General features: G+C 50.3%; 1 protein-coding gene across 1 annotated transcript; it reads left to right on the forward strand.

Annotated features, from left to right (window-relative positions):
• Positions 1–7,221: 7,221 nt before the first annotated feature.
• Positions 7,222–11,082, forward strand: FZD7 (frizzled class receptor 7). Its single transcript, XM_058549617.1, has one exon. The coding sequence runs from the start codon at positions 7,895–7,897 to the stop codon at positions 9,617–9,619; it is 1,725 nt and encodes a 574-aa protein (XP_058405600.1). The 5' UTR covers positions 7,222–7,894; the 3' UTR covers positions 9,620–11,082.
• Positions 11,083–19,322: the final 8,240 nt, after the last annotated feature.

Consider the following 19,322-nt stretch of genomic DNA (forward strand, 5'->3'; position numbering starts at 1 on the left):
ATCACAAAGAGAGGCAGCCAGTCTGCAATGATCTGTGTTTATTTAGTAAATGGGTTGATTGCCCTCATTTGTGGAGATGAAGAGTTAATTTCCCAATGCAAAGAGAGCAGATTTCTTGGAGGGCAGCCCCAGATAATTAAGAGGAAAAAACAAAATTCAAATACCTCCCACTCCGCCCCTTCCCACCTAGTTTTGGCCTTTCAGTGGCCTCTCTGCCAAGGTAGCCACAGGCCCAGCTTCAGTGAGGTTCTGACCCAGGGGAGGCAAGATTTGGTAAACAAAGGCTTAGGAATTCTTTAGGCCCTTTAAACTGACTTCTGGCAAATTCGAGATCGCAGAACAGTTTCTCTCTTCCCCCTCTTCTCGCTTTGAAAGGCAAATATTTTGAGGTTTGTGTTCTCTCCCATTCACAGAGTTTTTAATCAAGTGGAGTCAAACCACTTGGTCCACACCTTTATTGAAGAGCCTAGCTCTAGAGTGTCAAGCACTATTTTACAATAAGAGGGAGGAGGGAGGGAGAGGGAGCTGGAAAGGGGACTCAGCGGAAATGTGAAAGAGAAGAAAAGCGGTGGGCAAGTGGCCCTTAAGCACACACTCAGGGCATCGCGTGTGCCTTCTCTGCACACGACGGGCACGGACGGCGAGCTGCCGAGCCCCAGCTGTGCCAGTCATCAGGAAGTGGGGAGAGACTGGCTCGCTCTGTGGGTAACTTCCACAGAATGCACGAAAAAGCCCCTACTGAGGGAAGTCCCCGCCCAGGGGAACAACCCCCAAACAGACCCCGAGGCTCTCAGAGCTGGGCCAGGCCACAAAGCCCAGTTCCCTGGCTTTACAGATGAAGAACCAGGCCCAGAGAGGTTAACCGACTTGTCTGAGGCCAAGGGGTCAGTGGCTGGACCAAGACCCCAAGAATTCTTCTCATTTCCCTGGCGGTAACTGAAGCCTTGCCTGTGTTTGATCCTCAGGAAAGAGAAAATGCACCATATCCATCTCAAAACAAACTTTCATATACTTGGGAAGACAGTTAAAGGACTTCATATATTTTTCCAAGTGAAACAACAAAATATTTTCATCTTGTCATCTCATCAGCTATTTTTTACCCTGGCTGCATAGTAGCTGCACTGGGGGAGCTTTTAAGCAGATTCTCCAGGGGTGGGGCCCAGGAAGTAGTTTTTTTAAAGTAGATTTTTTTCAAAAAATTAAATCTCTTCCACCACCTCCACCCTCTCTGAGAATCACCTTTTTAACTTATTTGGGTTATTCCTCCTACTGGTTCCTTCATGCCACCTAATTTACTTCACGCATCCTAAGTTTACATGCAAGGTAAAAACAGTGGCAGTGCATTGCTGACCCGTCTAGCCTGTGGTCTATCATGATTCCCAGGTCTTTTGTTCCCAGCCAGTCTTTCGCCATCCTGTATTTCTGCAATTTATAGTTTTTTATTTTCACTGAACTTCACCTGACTGATAAATTGTACAATTTGATTCAACATATCAAACACCTACCTGTGAAAGGCAAAGGAGAAAAGTAAGACACAATTCCTACACTCAGGGGCCTTCCAGATGAACAGGTGGGTAAGCGAAGCACTAAAACACAGGAGCAAGTACCAGGACATCCCAGGAGCCGCGGAGCCTGCAAAGACAGCTGTGAAGAAGCTGACCTTGGATGAGCACCTACTCTGTGCAGGCACCATGAGCTCAATCAGGATTATGCTTGGCTCAGAGGCAAGAGAAAACCTGTCACGCTGCCTTAGACAGACAGGTTTATTTCGATCTCCTATGTGAGAAACCCAGGAGGAGCGCATCCCAGGCTGGTGTGGTGCGCCACAGCGTGAGGGACCCAGGCTGGTGTGGTGCGCCACAGCGTGAGGGACCCAGGCTGGTGTGGTGCGCCACAGCGTGAGGGACCCAGGCTCCTCCTAACTTCTTCTCCTCTCCCAAGGTCATCGCACCGTCCACAAGGGCCTCTGAACCAGCCATCAGGGGGAGGAAGGACGGTACACCTGCTCCCTTTAAGTTGCACACGACACTACTGCCGACATTCCACGGGCCAGAACTTAGCGGATGGACGTAAGGGAGGATTTTATATGGAGTCTTTATTCCAAGTGGCCATAAGTCCAGCTAAAGGCTGGGGACTCCATTACCATGGAAGAAGGGAGGAACAGATACTGGGGTACAACTAGCAGCTTCCACACCACGCTAAGGACTTCATATGCTTTACAGCATTTATTTTCCACAACTCAGGAGAAGAGGTCTTCTGGGTCTTTATTGCAACACTTTTGCAATTGTTCAGTCACTCGATTGAGTCAACTCAATGTCAACTGCAGTCCTAGGAGGTATCTTTTCAAATTCTTATCCAAGCCATTGAGCAAGACGAAGGTGGCTGCAAGACTGAGCCTCTTCAGTCAACCCCAAATGGATGCCTCTCCTGGGCTGGTGCTGATCCTCGGAGGTCAGCCTGCTACAGCTGTGGGCCTGTCCCTGGAGACAGGCAGAAGAGACCTGTGTTTTCACCCTTCTTCCAGGCCTGGCACTCTGGTTAGCGAGGTTCTCTCTAGTTGTGAGGAACACACAGGCAGTCAGGTGGCTTCATTAATGGGCAAGGTAGGATTCCAAGGGAAGGAGCTAGGAAATGCTCTTGTGTTCTGTCTTCTTGTCATCTCCTTTTGAACCAGGTTTTTCTCCTCTCCTTCCCGCTTCCCTCCCACCCTCCCTTCCTTCCTCCTTTGGCTCCACTCTGAAAGGATCTGCTCTCCTCTCTCCATCTACAGCTCCTGCTGCCACCATCTGATTGCTCTCTCTGCTCACCTCACTGCCTCATGGCTCTTGCTTCCTCCAAGCTTCTACTGCTTCCTGGTCTCTGCCTGTTCCCTTCTCACTGAATGTCTCTCTGTGTCTGCCAGTATATTTTACACTCAGGCTCCCCGAGTGAAAGGACTGATTGGGTGGCCACCCAACATCCAGTGGGTACACCTGTTGGACAGAGGTCTCACGCCAGACAACCTCATGGCTGGGTCAGATGCTTGCCTATTCCTGCTCAATAGTCTGAAGTGAGGGGTCACGTGGCACAAGGTACAAAGATGGCAACATTAGTCTGAGGAAATGCTGTGAATGAACTGTGGGAGCAGCAGTTACATTTTAGAGTAGCCACTGTGAACTTGTTGAGACCCATAAATAAGGGCCCAAACCCAGAATCACACCCTGCAGCCAGACATGTATCCAACCACCTCTCTCCCTCTCTCTCTTACACACACACACACACACACGCACCCCTCATACGCCTCATCCTCCCTTATGGTTCTCATTATTCCATCCTTCAGTTCAAAATGTAATCAAGTAGAGTGAGGACTTGATGCAAAACCCTATGAACAGCAGCAGAGTATTGTCTGATAGAGCGCTGGAAAGTGAGAGGACGGCACAAGAAAAGACCTGGCCAGGTTCCACTCTGCTATACACATGGGCGCTAGGAGTCAGAATCCACCCAAAAGCACGAACAACAAAAGACATTCTATAAGGCATCAGTGACACAGTATAATGCTTTGGATTACAAGTCTGGGTCAACAGTTCTCAAACCTGACAAATTCAAAAGAATCACCCAGTGAGGTTTCAAAAATTAAGTCCCCAAGTCCAACACCAGACATTCTGACTCAACACGTCTAAGGTGGGGCCCAGGCTCCTAAAATTTTTTTTTTTACTCCTCAGGTGATTCTGATGACCAACCAGATTTAGGATCCACTGCTGTAGCTCCCATCCTCACTCTTCTAGAAGGTTCCCTGGGGGCTTTCATTACCCCTGTGTGTCCTGTTCCTGCAGCTTCTCCTCCTAGGTCTCTGCTGACTGCCAGACACAATAGATAACTAATACAACCCTCCTCGACCAACAAGGATAATGGTCAAAGAGATTCAGTGACTGAATCTATCATACAAATCACCTCTGTAGGGTGGGGCCTGGCTTACCTAACAGGATTTCAGCATGGCCCTCCTCTCTTTCAATCTAGACATCTCTAACTTTCATAACACTTGAAAGTCCGCTTTAGGGATAAGAATGTTCCCATTTTTGGAATGATCCAACTCCCCAAACTAAAACGAAGTCAATGGCAACCAGGCAACTGGAAATTCCAAGTCCTCAACGTTATAAAGTCACAAACTGTCTCGTAAGAGAGGCCAGAAAGGGAAGTATATGCTCAAACTGCTCTTTCTGGTCCTGCATGAGTGATTCTTGCAGCTGGAGTTTCACTGCAACCACAGGATTGTGGCACCACGAAGCAGGCCATTTTCAAATCTGGCCTGACATCAGAATGTAATTCGACTAGATAAACCTGGGACTTGGCCAAAATAAGTAGCATTTAAATAACTGGTGCCAATGAATAGCATCACTTTTCTGCGGTACCATATGACTATGATGTGAAGAAACAAAAGCCTTTGTTATTTTAAAGGGCAGAGACAATTGGAAGATTTGCAGCAGACAGTTACAAAATTTTCCACCCTTGGCTCTCCAAAGAAGATACCAGTTAGTGGCTTTGGGAGTCGGGTGTGGAAGACGTTGCTTGGAAAAGAAAATTAGATTGATCCTGGACAGAATGTGAACCAATGTTACTACATTTATCATACAGCCTAAAACAGACTATTTACCCCCTACATTGTGAACTTACTTTTCTGATCTACTCCCTTTTATTACTTACCTCCTTGAAATCACAGCATTCTATATCAGGCCAGGCATGGAAAGCTACTGCACCCCTCTCACAAACAGCACATTCTTATTTTTCAGAATAATTTTGGAGTGGGCTTTTTAAAAATCATCTTAAAAAACAAAACACAAAAAATTGGCCTTTGCTTCTCTGCATTTTGCACTTGTCTGCCTGGGACAGAGCAAGAGGACTCCCATCTGTGATACTTGCCATCTGGGATGCATTTTCTGCATCTTATACGTAGATTGTTTCAAAAATATTTCATTCGTCCCTTGTATTTTTTAAGGGCTCTCTTTTTTTCTTCCTAAATAGTTATCCCTATTACCTAACGTCAGGGAGCTGTCTGGGGCTATAAGAGGAGTAGAAGCTCATCAACTGAACTGGTTTTCGTTGTATTTGAGACACAGCATTTTATCCTGTTGGTTTTCTTTTCTTTTCTTTTTTTTTTGATGACAGTGCTTGCTATTTCTCTCTCAATAAGCAAAGATGACTTAGATCAGTGGCCTGATGAATAAGCATGAAAATTTGATTTAGAAAAGGAGGATATCCTGAAGCTCATGGAGAGAAGAAAAGATTTCCAACCCCCCACCACACACACTTTAAATGACAAAGCAAAGCAGCAGCATTGTCATTAAGCAACGTCTTTCAAAGCAATATCAATGCTCTCTGGTGTTAGGCAAGAGGAATAATAACTTAGAAAAAGAGGAGCCCTTAAAAAAATACTAGGAAAGAATGAAACATTTCTAAAGCAAATATCACTGATCCTTCTAAGAAGAAGATTACCTTAAGGGCAGATACCCCAAAAGAAAAGAAAAAAAAATACGGTTCCAGGTGTGAGGAGGAAACTGATGCTTTGGAGGAAACAGACGAGGATTCCCGTTGAGGTCCGGATGGAGAATGCGAGCAGTCTGACACCCTACGTTGGCCCAAATGACTCAGCCCTCCAGACCCATTAACAGCAGTGGGAAAAGACAAAGAACCGTGAAGAGGAAGGAAAGATTCCCAGTAAACTTGAGTAATAGAAAACAAATAAGAGAAAAACAGAGGAAGCCAAAGTCTCCTATGGAAGGGAACCCAATTAATTGTCTTAGATTTCAGAATCGGTTTTTTCTTGCTGGACAAGAAGCTCACAGGGCAGCAGAGGCAGCAACTTCTGCAAACACGCAACCTGATCAGAAATCCCTCAGGGCTCCAGCGCCGGAAGGGCTCGGCCCGGAGTAACGTTTCTTAAAGCACAGAATTGCCGTGTGTGTGTGTGTGTGTGTGTGTGTGTGTGTGTGTGTGTGGTGTGTGTGTGTGTGTGAGAGAGAGAGAGAGAGACATTTTTCCTTTCTCCACGTGTCCCTCTCCTGCGCGGGGCTCCAGGGAGGGGCGCGTCCCCGGTAACTGCTGACCTCGCCCGGAGGGACCCGAGCGCCCTGCGCAGGACGAAGATGGGACCGGGAACAAAGAACGCTCGCCAACCAGGAAACGCTCCCCGAGAACAAGGATAACCTCTTTGTGTTTTGAAAACTCTTTAATTAGCAAATGCCCTGGTGTGTAATACGCATTAAAACTTTCCTACGCAGATTCCAAATAGAGGATCCCATCACCGCTTCCGCAGCGACCACATGCCGAGCGGCCACCCGCAGAGGCAGGGCGCACACGGCCGTCGACGACGCGCCTCACACCGCACCGCGTCCTGGGCACGGGGTCTGCGGTCACTTGACGAGCTTTCCCCAACCCGGTCTCAGCGTTCCCGCAGCCCCACTCAAGCCTCCCCAGGCCCCGAGGCCCCGGGCGGCTCGCCTGGGCCGGGGGTCCCCCGTGCCCTCCGGGGTCTGCGCCTCCTCCGCCGGCTCCGCCGCTGCCCCTCCACCACCGGGGGCGGGGGGTGGCCTCACGGGGGCGGGTGGGGTCTGGGGAGAGAACAGCGACCCGCGAGGCGCACGCCCTCCGGCCCGGCACCGAGCCCACATTCCGGGCCCGCCGCGCCCGGCGTTCTCAGGCCGGCGGGGCCCACGTGCCTCGGGGTCCCGTGCCCCGCGGCCGCGACGCCGCGCGCTCCCCGGCTCCTCCGCGCAGGAGCCCCCCGCGGGGCGCCCTCCCGGCAGGAACGTGTAGCTCTCGTCCCGGAAGACGAACACGTCTTTCGGGCAAATTCGCTTTCCGGCGCGTTGGCCCCCGGCTCCCCACCCCAGAGCGAATTCAGGGTAAAAGTTGTTCTCAACTTTCCCTCCCAGCCCCCCCTCAGGAATCCGCCCAGAGCGCTGCCGACACCGCCTCCCGGCCCCCCGCCGCCCCTTCCGACGCCCGCCCAATCGGGAGGCGGCCGCGCGGAAAACAAAGGCCGCCATTGGACCGCCGCGGAGCCGAGGGCCCGCCCCGGGGCGGCTGTGAATGGGGGAGGGCGGGGGGCGGGGCGGCCGGCGCGTCCGCGCCCGGCGCTTCTTCTGGCGAGCCGCGCGGCTCCGAGGCGTTACTCTGCGCTCCCTCCGGCCGGCGGCGGCGCCGGCACCCACGGGCCGGGGCTGCGCGGGGCTGAGGCCAGGCCCAGGCCGCGGGCACCGGGGCCTCGCAGCTTTGGACGCGGTGTAACTGGATTTCCAGAAAGCGCTCGCCGAGCTCTGGGCTCCCAGGCGCCGATCGGACTCCGAGCGAGAATCAGCCGCTTGGCTGAAACTTGGGGCCGAGCTCTCGGGGCTGAAGAAGGAGCGCGAGTGGCGAAGGAGGCGGCGGCGGCGCGCGGAGCCTCGAGGCGAGGAGGCGGAGCAGCCCCGCCGAGGCGGCGTCCTCGGCTCCAGGCGGCGGCGCGGGCTCTCGCTGCCGGGGGCGGACTCGGCGCGGGGGGCGCGCGTGAGTGCGCGCTGCGGCTCGGGAGACTCGCGAAAACTTTGAAGGGTAACCGGAGACGCTTGTTGCTCCTCGCCGCGGAAAGAGCCGCACCGTTACGTCGCGGCGGAAGACGGCGGCCCCTCGGCGCCCCCGGCCCAGGCAGACGAGGTCGGGCCCCGGCGGCCGCGCGAGTGCTGGGCGGAGAGGCCGCGGCGCCCCCGCGGCGCGAGCGCCCCAGCTGCAGCGCCCCCGGCTCCGCGCCGCCCACGGCCCGGCCCCGGCGCCGGGGAGACTCTCATGTGCCGGGCGCGCCGGCGCCTCCCCGGATCCAAGCCTCTCCCCGCTGCCTCGTCGCGCTCCTCGGGCTGAGAGCGTCGCTGCACCGCGGCCGGCGATGCGGGGCCCCGGCGCGGCCGCGTCGCGCCTGCCCCTGGGCCTGTGCACCCTGGTGCTCGTGCTGCTGGGCGCGCTGCCCGCGGGCGCCGGGGCGCAGCCGTACCACGGCGAGAAGGGCATCTCGGTGCCGGACCACGGCTTCTGCCAGCCCATCTCCATCCCACTGTGCACGGACATCGCCTACAACCAGACCATCCTGCCCAACCTGCTGGGCCACACGAACCAAGAGGACGCGGGCCTCGAGGTTCACCAGTTCTACCCGCTGGTGAAGGTGCAGTGTTCGCCAGAGCTGCGCTTCTTCCTGTGCTCCATGTACGCGCCCGTGTGCACCGTGCTCGATAAGGCCATCCCGCCATGCCGCTCTCTGTGCGAGCGGGCCCGCCAGGGCTGCGAGGCGCTCATGAATAAGTTCGGCTTCCAGTGGCCCGAGCGGCTGCGCTGCGAGAACTTCCCGGTGCACGGCGCCGGCGAGATCTGCGTGGGCCAGAACACGTCCGATGGCTCCGGGGGCCCGGGCGGCGGCCCCACCGCCTACCCCACCGCGCCCTACCTGCCCGACCTGCCCTTCACCGCGCTGCCCCCGGGGGCCGCCGACGGCAGGGGCCGCTCCGCCTTCCCCTTCTCGTGCCCCCGCCAGCTCAAGGTGCCACCGTACCTGGGCTACCGCTTCCTGGGCGAGCGCGACTGCGGCGCCCCGTGTGAGCCGGGCCGCGCCAACGGCCTCATGTACTTCAAGGAGGAGGAGAGGCGCTTCGCCCGCCTCTGGGTGGGCGTGTGGTCGGTGCTGTGTTGCGCCTCGACGCTCTTCACGGTGCTCACCTACCTAGTGGACATGCGGCGCTTCAGCTACCCCGAGCGGCCCATCATCTTTCTGTCGGGCTGCTACTTCATGGTGGCCGTGGCGCACGTGGCCGGCTTCCTGCTGGAGGACCGCGCCGTGTGCGTGGAGCGCTTCTCGGACGACGGCTACCGCACGGTGGCGCAGGGCACCAAGAAGGAGGGCTGCACCATCCTCTTCATGGTGCTCTACTTCTTCGGCATGGCCAGCTCCATCTGGTGGGTCATCCTGTCTCTCACCTGGTTTCTGGCGGCCGGCATGAAGTGGGGCCACGAAGCCATCGAGGCCAACTCGCAGTACTTCCACCTGGCCGCGTGGGCGGTGCCCGCCGTCAAGACCATCACCATCCTGGCCATGGGCCAGGTGGACGGAGACCTGCTCAGCGGGGTGTGCTACGTGGGCCTGTCCAGCGTGGACGCGCTGCGGGGCTTCGTGCTGGCGCCTCTGTTCGTCTACCTCTTCATCGGCACGTCCTTCCTGCTGGCCGGCTTCGTGTCGCTCTTCCGCATCCGCACCATCATGAAGCACGACGGCACCAAGACAGAGAAACTGGAGAAGCTCATGGTGCGCATCGGCGTCTTCAGCGTGCTCTACACCGTGCCGGCCACCATCGTGCTGGCCTGCTACTTCTACGAGCAGGCCTTCCGCGAACACTGGGAGCGCACCTGGCTCCTGCAGACGTGCAAGAGCTACGCGGTGCCCTGCCCGCCCGGCCACTTCCCGCCCATGAGCCCCGACTTCACCGTCTTCATGATCAAGTACTTGATGACCATGATCGTGGGCATCACCACCGGCTTCTGGATCTGGTCCGGCAAGACCCTGCAGTCGTGGCGCCGCTTCTACCACAGACTCAGCCACAGCAGCAAGGGGGAGACTGCGGTATGAGCCCCGGCCCCTCCCCCACCCCGACCTCCCCAGCCCTGGCGCGGGGCGAGGCGCGCCCGGGAAAACGGCGGGTGGGGGGCTCGTTTCTGTAACCTGCTCCCCCTCCAATGAGAAGTGACCTGGAAGATAGGGGGTCTGTGTCGACTGCGGGCGAGGGGTGGGTTTGCAAAGGAGGCCTGGGTGGAGAGACGCTTTGGGTGAAGAGACTTCTGGCAAAAAGACTTGCAGGATAATGATGATGATAATGGTAACGATGGTGTGAATCATGTACGGTACGGGCCGACCTGGGCCTCTCGAGAAGCTTGAGACCAGCAGACATTGCCGTGCGTTCTCCCGGCTCCGGGGCTGACCCGGGACTGCGAGGATTCCCCTGCTGCACGGCGAGTGGCCGGTCCGCACTCCCGTGAGGCCGGGGTGAAAGGTACAGCGCTGTCTCGTGGCCTCTTTGTCCGGAAGAGGGAGGACTCCCCGCGGCGGCCTTGTCAAGCGGTGGTCAAACCATAATCTCTTTTCACTGGGGCCAAACTGGAGCCCAGATGGGTTAATTTCCAGGGTCAGACATTGCAGTCTCCCCTCCCCGGCCCCTCCCGCCTGTTTTTCCTTCCGTTACTCCTTTCAAGTCTTGTAAAATAAGCATTTGGAAGTCTTGGGAGGCCTCCCTCCTAGAATCCTAATGTGAGGAGGCGGAAGAAATGAAGATAACATTTCCAGGTAAGGCAAAGGGAATGAGTAGTAGGTATGTCTGCTATTTTTTTATTTTCTGGGGAGGGCGGGAGGAAGAAAGAAGGGTGTTTTATTTGGTTTAATACCCTGAAAAGAAGTGACTTGTTGCTTTTCAAAACAGGAATGCATTTTTCCCCTTGTCTTTGTTGTAAGAGACAAAAGAGGAAACAAAAGTGTCTCCCTGTGGAAAGCAGAACTGTGAAGACAGCAACTTTTATAGACTAAGTGGCGCAAATCTGAGGTTTCCCTTTGGATGTTAATTTGGTTGAGAGAAACATTCCTTTTTAAGGAAGCGTGAAGGGCACTGTGCTTCCATACACCCCTTTCGGTCAGAGGTTCCGACTTGGCTAAAGGAAATGCAAGGGGTTTTGTTGTGTTTGTTTTAAATAAATTTAATTCAGAACACATGAACGCAGAACACAGGCTCTGTTAAAACGTCCAGGGAAATTTTGCTCTTTATTTTTTTTTCTTTCTATAAACCTGTATTTAGGTTTTCCCTCAATTTTTTTCCTCAAATTTGAATCCTTCAAGATAAAAGGAAAAGCATAATGCCTTCAACCTCATAATAAAGAAAAGTTAAATTTTTTAAAAAGTAAAGAACTATTTTGTCCTGTTTTAGTTCCATAAATCAGTTTATGAAACATCACGTGTATGCTGACCCTGTCTTTGTGTGGCTGTGTGGGGAGGTGACCTGCAGAAATGATAGTGAATGAAGAGGACAGTTTAAACCATGGGCCCCATTTTTTTTTTTTTTTGTGAGGAGATCAGCCCTGAGCTAACATCCGCCAATCCTCCTCTTTTTGGAAGACGGCCCTGGGCTAACATCGGTGCGCATCTTCCTCCTCTTTTTTTGCTGAGGAAGACGGCCCTGGGCTAACATCGGTGCCCATCTTCCTCCACTTTATATGGGACGCCGCCACAGCATGGCTTACCAAGCAGTACTTCGGTGCGCGCCCGGGATCCGAACCAGCGAACCCCGGGCCGCCGCAGCGGAGCGCGCGCACCTAACCGCTTGCGCCACCGGGCCGGCCCCACCATGGGCCCCATTTTTAAGGAAAGTCACTAAAAGAAGCTAAACTTCAAAGTAATTCTGGAGTTCTTTGAAATGTGCTGGATGACTTAAGTTTATTAATGTTAAATCATGTACTTTTGTTTCTATAATAGAACTCGGGTTCTTTTGCATAATAGTCTAAAGCTGAGCGGAGAGGCCTGGGAGCTAACCTTAACTCCACCCTTGACACCGCCCTCCAATCTTGCGACACTAGCCCATTTCTCAAAACAGTTTTTAAATGCTGTCTTAAACAGTTCTTAAATCATAGAGGGTACTGTCAGGAGTGCACGTTACTTTATAAATGTAATGTTCAGCTGAGTGGAGCTGCTTTTTAAATTAAACGTTGACCTTGTGTTTCTTAAACCTCCAAAACTGTCTCATTTGTCAGATTTTTAAAACTCCCGCGGCACAGTTTTTGGCATCTTTTGTGTTGTATCTCTTGCATGTGAAATTTGTAAAATAGAGACAAGTGCAGTATGTATATTTTGTAAATCTCCCATTTTTTGTAAGAAAATATATATTGTATTTATACATTTTTACTTTGGATTTTTGTTTTCTTTTGCCTTTAAAAGTCTACAAGGAAGCCCCACTTTATCACATGTACAGATCACAAATAAATTTTTTTTTTTAAATACAACGTGAATGTTTATTTAGTTTACGGTCCTTATATGTCATTAAGCCGAAGAGCAGAACTTTGTGTTATGGACAGAAGGTATGGAGGGACCCCATTCGAAGGAAGGTGTTATATATTATTGAGGTTGTTTATCCTTGCCTTTTAAAATACAGAGTGTAATGAATGCCTTGACTGTCCATTAATTTGTTTTCTGTTGTTGCTGCTCCCTGCATCCCTGCACAGCACCCCCCCACACACGCCCATAAGCCTTTTCACATCCAGCTTTGGATAACTTATTGAAGGTACAGAATAAGCATCTCTTTTAGAGAGGTGCTCTCTGATCCATGTTTTTACTACCCTTTGGAGATGAAATCCATATTTGAAAGACGACTAGAAGATATTTTTGGTGTGCTTGTGTGGTGATGTTTTCCTTGGGAAGAATTCAGTGAATTTTTATAAGTGATTGGTGTTTTTGAATTCTAATGCCCCTTATCCACATGGTTAATACTTAAATCCTTTGGGTCAGGTGGCTGGGAAAGTCAGTAGATGATTCCAGATAATAGCAGGGGTCTTGCATGTGGAGCCTTCTCAGCTGTGGGCTTCACTCCACCTTCTAGGTCAATTGAGCCAGAGGTCAAGTGATTCCCCGAGGCGGCAGAGGTGGCGGTGACTCAGCAGTTCCGGCAGGAATAGACTCCACGCTGACCCCAGGATGGCCTCAGAAGCCACCAAAGCTATTCTTTCCTCTTGCCGGAGAGGCTCACTTTGGAATCCGATCAGACTGAGAAGCCTTGCTATCCAGGCACTTTGATATCAAAGAGTCCCTCAGGGAAATGATAAAGGCGTTTTAAATACTTCCAATGCCAAGCTTCACTAGCTTTTTTTTTCCACGCGCCTCTCCTTTAATTCAGGTGCTGGCTTCCTGGCTTTTGCTAGCAGAGTCCCCCGTTCTGGGGCAGCCGTGGAGACCCAGCAGCAGACTAGATGCTGTTTCTCCTTCCCTGCTTCGCTCTAAGTTTCTGTACTTCTAAAGATCAACAGAAACAGTCCGGTTTTTGTTTTAATTAACAGGCTCACACTCATGGCTGATGTGTTTTACAAACACCTGGAATGAAAACCAGTGACAGACAGTCCTCCCCAGGAGGAGGGAGCCGCCGCTGCTGTCTGTGCAAAGCAGCTTTAGGGTCCTCCTGGGTTTTGAACATCACGATGGGTGTGAGGTCATCTTAACCTGTGAAGATCTGGGCATCAAGGAAGGGAAAAAAAGCGACTTCAAGTCTCTTAAGGTTTATCCAGTTTTTGCTCATAAAATGACACCTTTTAGGTTAAACCATGCCTCTTTTAACACCACACTAATACTGCCTGTTAAGAATGTTTGCTTTTAGAGTAGGTGGAAGGCTCCCAACGGGGTTTTTCGCTCACAAATTAACTGCTAAAGGCACTTAGACCCTTCTGTGGGAGAGCTGTGTCTGCTCCTATAAATGTGTCCCCTTCCTCTTGTCAGCGCAGCCTTGTCCTTCAGGGCTCTCAAAGGTTGAAGAGCGTTGGTCTTTAGTGAGGGAACAAAAACTGTGTATGAATAAATTACTACCTGCTTTTTTGTAAGCAAAGATAAAAGTTCAGTTTAATCCCTTTCACATTGTGGTGTGTCCTTATGAAGTTGATTCTTACCTAAGCATTTTAGAAGCTCAAGGATTTTTAAGGAGGTGCATCTTAGCAGAAAATATGTGAGAGAAAGTGTTTGTAAAAGGGCATGTGTAGAGTTTTAAGAAAAACATTGGCAGGAGCTTGGTGTTAATCCCTAGATAAGGAGCAGAAACACTTGTGAAAATTTTCTACAGGTTATAAAACAAAATTAGTCTACACAATAACCCCACACAACACCTAATCTTTTTAAGTAGGTATGTGAGAAATCTTGGCAAGAAATAAATGTCCTGTTGACAACATTTTACCATTAAAGAAAAAATAGAATTTTTTAAATGTGCCTCATAGAAAATAGTAATATTAAAATTCTCTGGGCAGAACTATAGAGTTGTAACAGCTGTAGGTTTGAGCCCTGTAATTATACTGGGAAATTCTCTTCTAACTCTCCCATCTTTAATTTCACTGGAAAGGCAGGTGGCTATTTATAGACGGTATATTTTTATATGTGCATATGTGGACGGTGAATAACAGTCTACAGGGCTCCAGGAAACCCTAGAAGGGACCCAAACCATTCCAAAGTGGACTTAATTCATAGATCTGTTCTCTTTTTCTCTTATTGCACCCTCAGTGCCATTAAACTGATTTCATAAAACTTGGTTCTTCAACTCCTACCTTCCAATTTGCAACATTTCTTCTATCTGAATCTGTATTCCTCATTTCACACACAAGTGAACTAGTAAAGGATACCATTACAATGTCAGGTCTTTGGTAAACACACACTGTGCCTCTTATTCTCTTTGGTTATAAAAAAAAGTAAACTTCAGTCACTTGGAATTTTCTCAATTAGTAGACGGTGGTGGAAAAAGGGAAGTTCGACCAAGATAACAGTAGTTTATTGTAGGTGATCCAGTTCAAGACGGCCTGATCAAGCACACACCCCATAAAAGGGACTGTGACAGGGACTGGGGGGTCACAGATAAAAGTAAGAAAAACACAGTCCACCTGAAATAACTGGGGATGCAGTTCAGGCTGAGGAGTGCATCTCCCAAGGAGGAATAAGCGACTAATTGTATTTCTAGACAGAACTTGGCAAGTGTCATTCTAGAGGCACAAATGCTATTTGGAATAATATTACTTGACATTTGGTGGCATTTACTGTTTTAAAAGCTGCTTTCACATTAATTCTTTGACTTTATCCTCTCATTATAACAACCCTGTAACATGGAATAATTCCTATTTTAAAGATGAAGAAGAGAAAGGCTCTGTGAGGTGAAGTGACACAGGAGGAGGAAGGAACCGACCTCACGCCTTCAGATTCTGAGTTCAGTGCACTTTCTATACTACACCCCACAGCCTCTCAGGGAAAGCACTGGGAGGTTCAGTGGGGGGAATGACCCATCGAATTGCAGAGGCGGGGTATCCAGCAAGAATGCATTTCCCAAGACCCCAAATTATACGATCCTCCATAATTCGTGTGCTTTTAGATTGGTTCCTTCACCTCCGTGGGCCTTGCTTACCTCATCTGGTGAAGGTGACGTCTGAGCCGAAGGCCCTCCTCCATCGTCCTGCGATTCCAAGCAGCCAGTATGACGTACAAACTGGCCTGTCCGTTTGCAGACCATCCACAGCTGTTTTGAAATCCCTGACTGATTGTTTTTGCCTCCTATAGGCCAGCGTGTCCCACTTCTCAGCCAACCAAGCTAGTGTGTGGTCAGCGAAGGAAAATGAGTTTTACACTGGCCTTTCCAAGCCCAATTCAAAAAGTAAAGTCCTTGCTATGTTACTGTGGACTGAAGCCAAAATACGACATTTGGGATTGTCTATCTCTCGAACTGGCTGCTGCGCCCCTCTTCACTCCTCTTCATCAGCAGTTGCATCCACCGTCTGCCAGTTCGCCTTCCTCAAAACCACAGGGGCTTTATTGTCTTGGTTACTCTCAAAGGCCATGTCTATATCACAGCCAGGTTGGCTGCAGTCTCATTATCTTGGAATTCCCATTGCTGGGTATTTCAGAGCCAAATCAACATTTCATGTGGCTGAAATAATAGGACAGAGGCTTTTGGTTCTGATCAGTTATACCCAGGCAAAAACTGAAATGCTTCCCTAGGTCGTTGTTCCTTAAGCCTCTTTCAGGAGACTGCAAACTAACAAAATAAGATTGAAGCTATTGTGAGGGTTCCAAATGTGCTTGAGCTGGGGGTCTACTTCACTTTGCAAAGACCTTTTAGGGAGTGCAAGCCCACCTCTTTTGTTATTTATCTTCCTTTAATGCTTCACACCTGCAAATCTCTGTGGGTGGCTTGGTCCTGGCATGGGATTCAGCCTAGAGGTTAAAAGCTGGTCTCTGAGAGATGAGCCCCTCAGGAGCAAGAAAGGGCAGTTAGGAGGCAGACACAAAGGAGGTGAGGAGCGAGGAGATAAAGTTCCGTAGCGTCCATGAGTGAAAACAAGCTGCTGGAATGATCCAGGTGAGACAACAACCTAATACTACTCACCCTAGAAAATGTGATCCCCCAACTTCTGCTTGGCCTTACAGATTCTAGAGGACAATTCAATCAAAGGGAAAAGTATCTTGGGGAGGGTATGGCAGGACAGGGAACAGGAAATACAGTACCAACAATGAAAGGTTCTGCAGCATAACCTAGCACCAGCTATATCTTTTAATCTCTAAAGGAAAACAAATGGCATGTAGCAGTTAGTTCCAGTTTCCAGATCTGGGATCGCGGAAAGGAGAGATGGGTGGCAGCTGGTCCCTGAGTTGCTTTGTGTATCAAGTGTAGAGAACAAGTCTGTGAGCTAAAATCATGAATTATCTTCAGCACCAGCAAATTGTTTCTCGAGGGCCTAGTACTGCCAGGCGCTGTGCTAGGCCCTGGGTTTACCACCCTGGCTTCCGGAACTTGTTATCCTGAGTCTTAGTCAGAGCTAAGCACACTCTCCTCACCTCACTAATTTTCTTTCTTTTTTTTTTTTTTAATTTTTTTTATTTATTTATTTTTTAATTTTTCCCCCAAAGCCCCAGTAGATAGTTGTATGTCATAACTGCACATCGTTCTAGTTGCTGTATGTGGGACACGGCCTCAGCATGGCCGGTGAAGCGGTGCGTCGGTGCGCGCCTGGGATCCGAACCCGGGCCGCCAGCAGCGGAGCGCATGCACTTAACCGCTAATCCACGGGGCCAGCCCAACCTCACTAATTTTCCACGCCAGCTGCTTGAGTGGGGAGTGGACCAAAACCACCATCCTTTGTGTTTACAGACTAGCTTCCTCCCCACGGTCCTAAAGTACCAAGAACAAATGGGCAGCGGTATCTTGATCACGTTCTGAAGATGAGGAGTCCAGTGAGGCTCAAAGCCACTTGTTCAGTGTCACGGGTAATCACAGGCCAGGGCCCAGTGAAGGGTCCATGCAGGTCTCCTGAAGACTCTGAATCTGGTCATCTTCCCCCAGAGCAGAGTGCTTTGAAGATGTGATGTGGCTGGAAGGAGTAGGACCTAAGAGGGACAGGGGAGTGAACGGTGACTTGGACCAGCTTTGTGAAAAGGAGCGTGATTGTATGAACATGAAGCCAATGGCAGTGAAGATTGGCTTTTTGCCCTTTGTTGACAATGATCATTATCTTAGTAATTAGTAACATTTATTGAGCACTGACTGTATGCTAAACTCTGGGCACAGTATAGCATAGGAGTTAAGACAATCCACACGAAGCCACTGTTAGCCATGGTACTTGGCATCTAATAAGTGATCAATAAACATCAGCATTGCTATGATTAATATGTAATTACCTCATTTGCTCTTCGTGACAACCCTACAAGGTCAGTGTCATTAGTCCTCATTTTACATATGAGGACACTCGGGCTCTGACAGGTGAGCTGCAGAGCAGCAAAACTGGCCCTCCCTGTGCCCCTACCCACCAGGCTACAAGTATTTCCTGAGGCCATACTGTCTTCCATTCTCTATCATTCTTTTTATTTAATCCAGGATTGAAGTGAGAATAAGTGAGGAAAATGATTTACATTAGAACAAAATGGAATTGAGGAGGGCATTTTCCGTGCTAGTCCCAGGAAGCACTTTTTTTCCTTTTGAGAAGCAGAAGACTCATAACTGCTGCTTAAATTCTGGAGGCTGGATGCTCCCCGCTCTTGCATGAGTTTCTGCAACGGGGTTCAAGGGCCTGGCAGCAGAATGGGCCTGAGGAAGTGCTCCCCTGATGGCAGCAGGGCCCCTCGGAGTGCTGGTCTGAGAGCCCCTGCAGAGGCCTCCTCCACTGCTAGGCTTCCACCCTGCCCGCTTCAGCCTGAGGGCTGGGACAGGGCTGAGTGGGAAGCTCATGCTCCTGGCAACCAGGAGTCAGTGAACGGGCGCACGAGGAAAACAAACCCTGGCACCGCAGAACCCCCCTTCCTAAAGCCCTCCTGGGAGAATCACAAGACTTGGCCCAGTGTTATTATCACATATATCATATCAGTATTGTCGTAATGACATGATAATACTGTAGCTGTCATTTAATGAGTGCTTACTCTGTGCGAGTTCTATGTTAAGCACTTACATTAACTCATTTAATCCGTACAACAACATTATGAGATGGAGATTTTTCTTATTCTCATTTTATAGGCTCTCAATATGGAATTCTGGAATTATGCTGAGCATTAGAGTTGGACATGAGCGCAAGAGAGAGCTTGTGCAAGCGTCCTACTCTAAACACCCTTGTATTATCCCCAGCTTATAGAAGGAGCAACTGAGGCACGGAGAAGTGATCTGGGCATTAAGGATGTGGAGGGGGGAATATTTTAGGTCTACTTCCCACTGGAGTGCTCTTTAACAAACAGGAAACGATTCTGGGGAAAGGAGCAAAACAATTCCAGAGAACAGGGTTGAATTCCCCTTCCCTTCCACTCCTGGCTCCAGGAAGTGTGAATTCTGAAGGCAACACTTCTTTTGTTGTTGTTGTGCCTTAGCAAAAAAACACACGTGACATAATTTTCATGAGTTGCAGCAACAACAAATCCAGTGTGTTAACAGAGAAAGCAGTGGGCTGTTGCCTCTCTCCTGCTGCTGAATGTCGGGGGGGAAACAGCACCTTGCTCTCTGAGCCCACTGCACCGCCCCCTCCACATTTCTGCAAGCTGACGACATTTGCCAGCAAGATAACCAGACCTCCAACAGGACGAAGGGTCCAGTCATGCAGGACTCGGTAGCAGGAACTGGTAAATAAGAAACTCAAAAGGTTTTGCCTAGTACAACTGTCTGCTAATCTGCTAACTAAAGCCTAACATTAGTTATCTGTGATGGGGATCTAGAGCCAATTCTTTAGTTTATGGGCCTAGGTGAGCTTTAGGTTGCTTAGAAATTGTAGATTCTCACCGAAAGTCAAGTCATGCATAAAATAGATGAAAGGTTGGCAGTGTGTGTGCACCTATACGTGTGTGTGTGTGGGTGTGTGTATGCATGTGTCTGTGCAGACTATTTCAAATGAAAGGGGCCTTGTGTGTGTGAGATAGTTCAAACTGGACTTTGATCTGAAGGCGGGTAGACTTAAGGAGGGGAAATCTAAATGTTACAGTAAGATCTTTTTATTTAATCTGTTACTGAAAGACTCTATCTTACCTGAACTCCCCTCTCTGTCTCTGCTTTGTCTCTCTCTTTCTCCATCCTTCATGACTAACTTTGAAA

Source organism: Diceros bicornis, chromosome 10 (assembly GCF_020826845.1).
Source record: "Diceros bicornis minor isolate mBicDic1 chromosome 10, mDicBic1.mat.cur, whole genome shotgun sequence".
Lineage (NCBI taxonomy): Eukaryota > Metazoa > Chordata > Mammalia > Perissodactyla > Rhinocerotidae > Diceros > Diceros bicornis.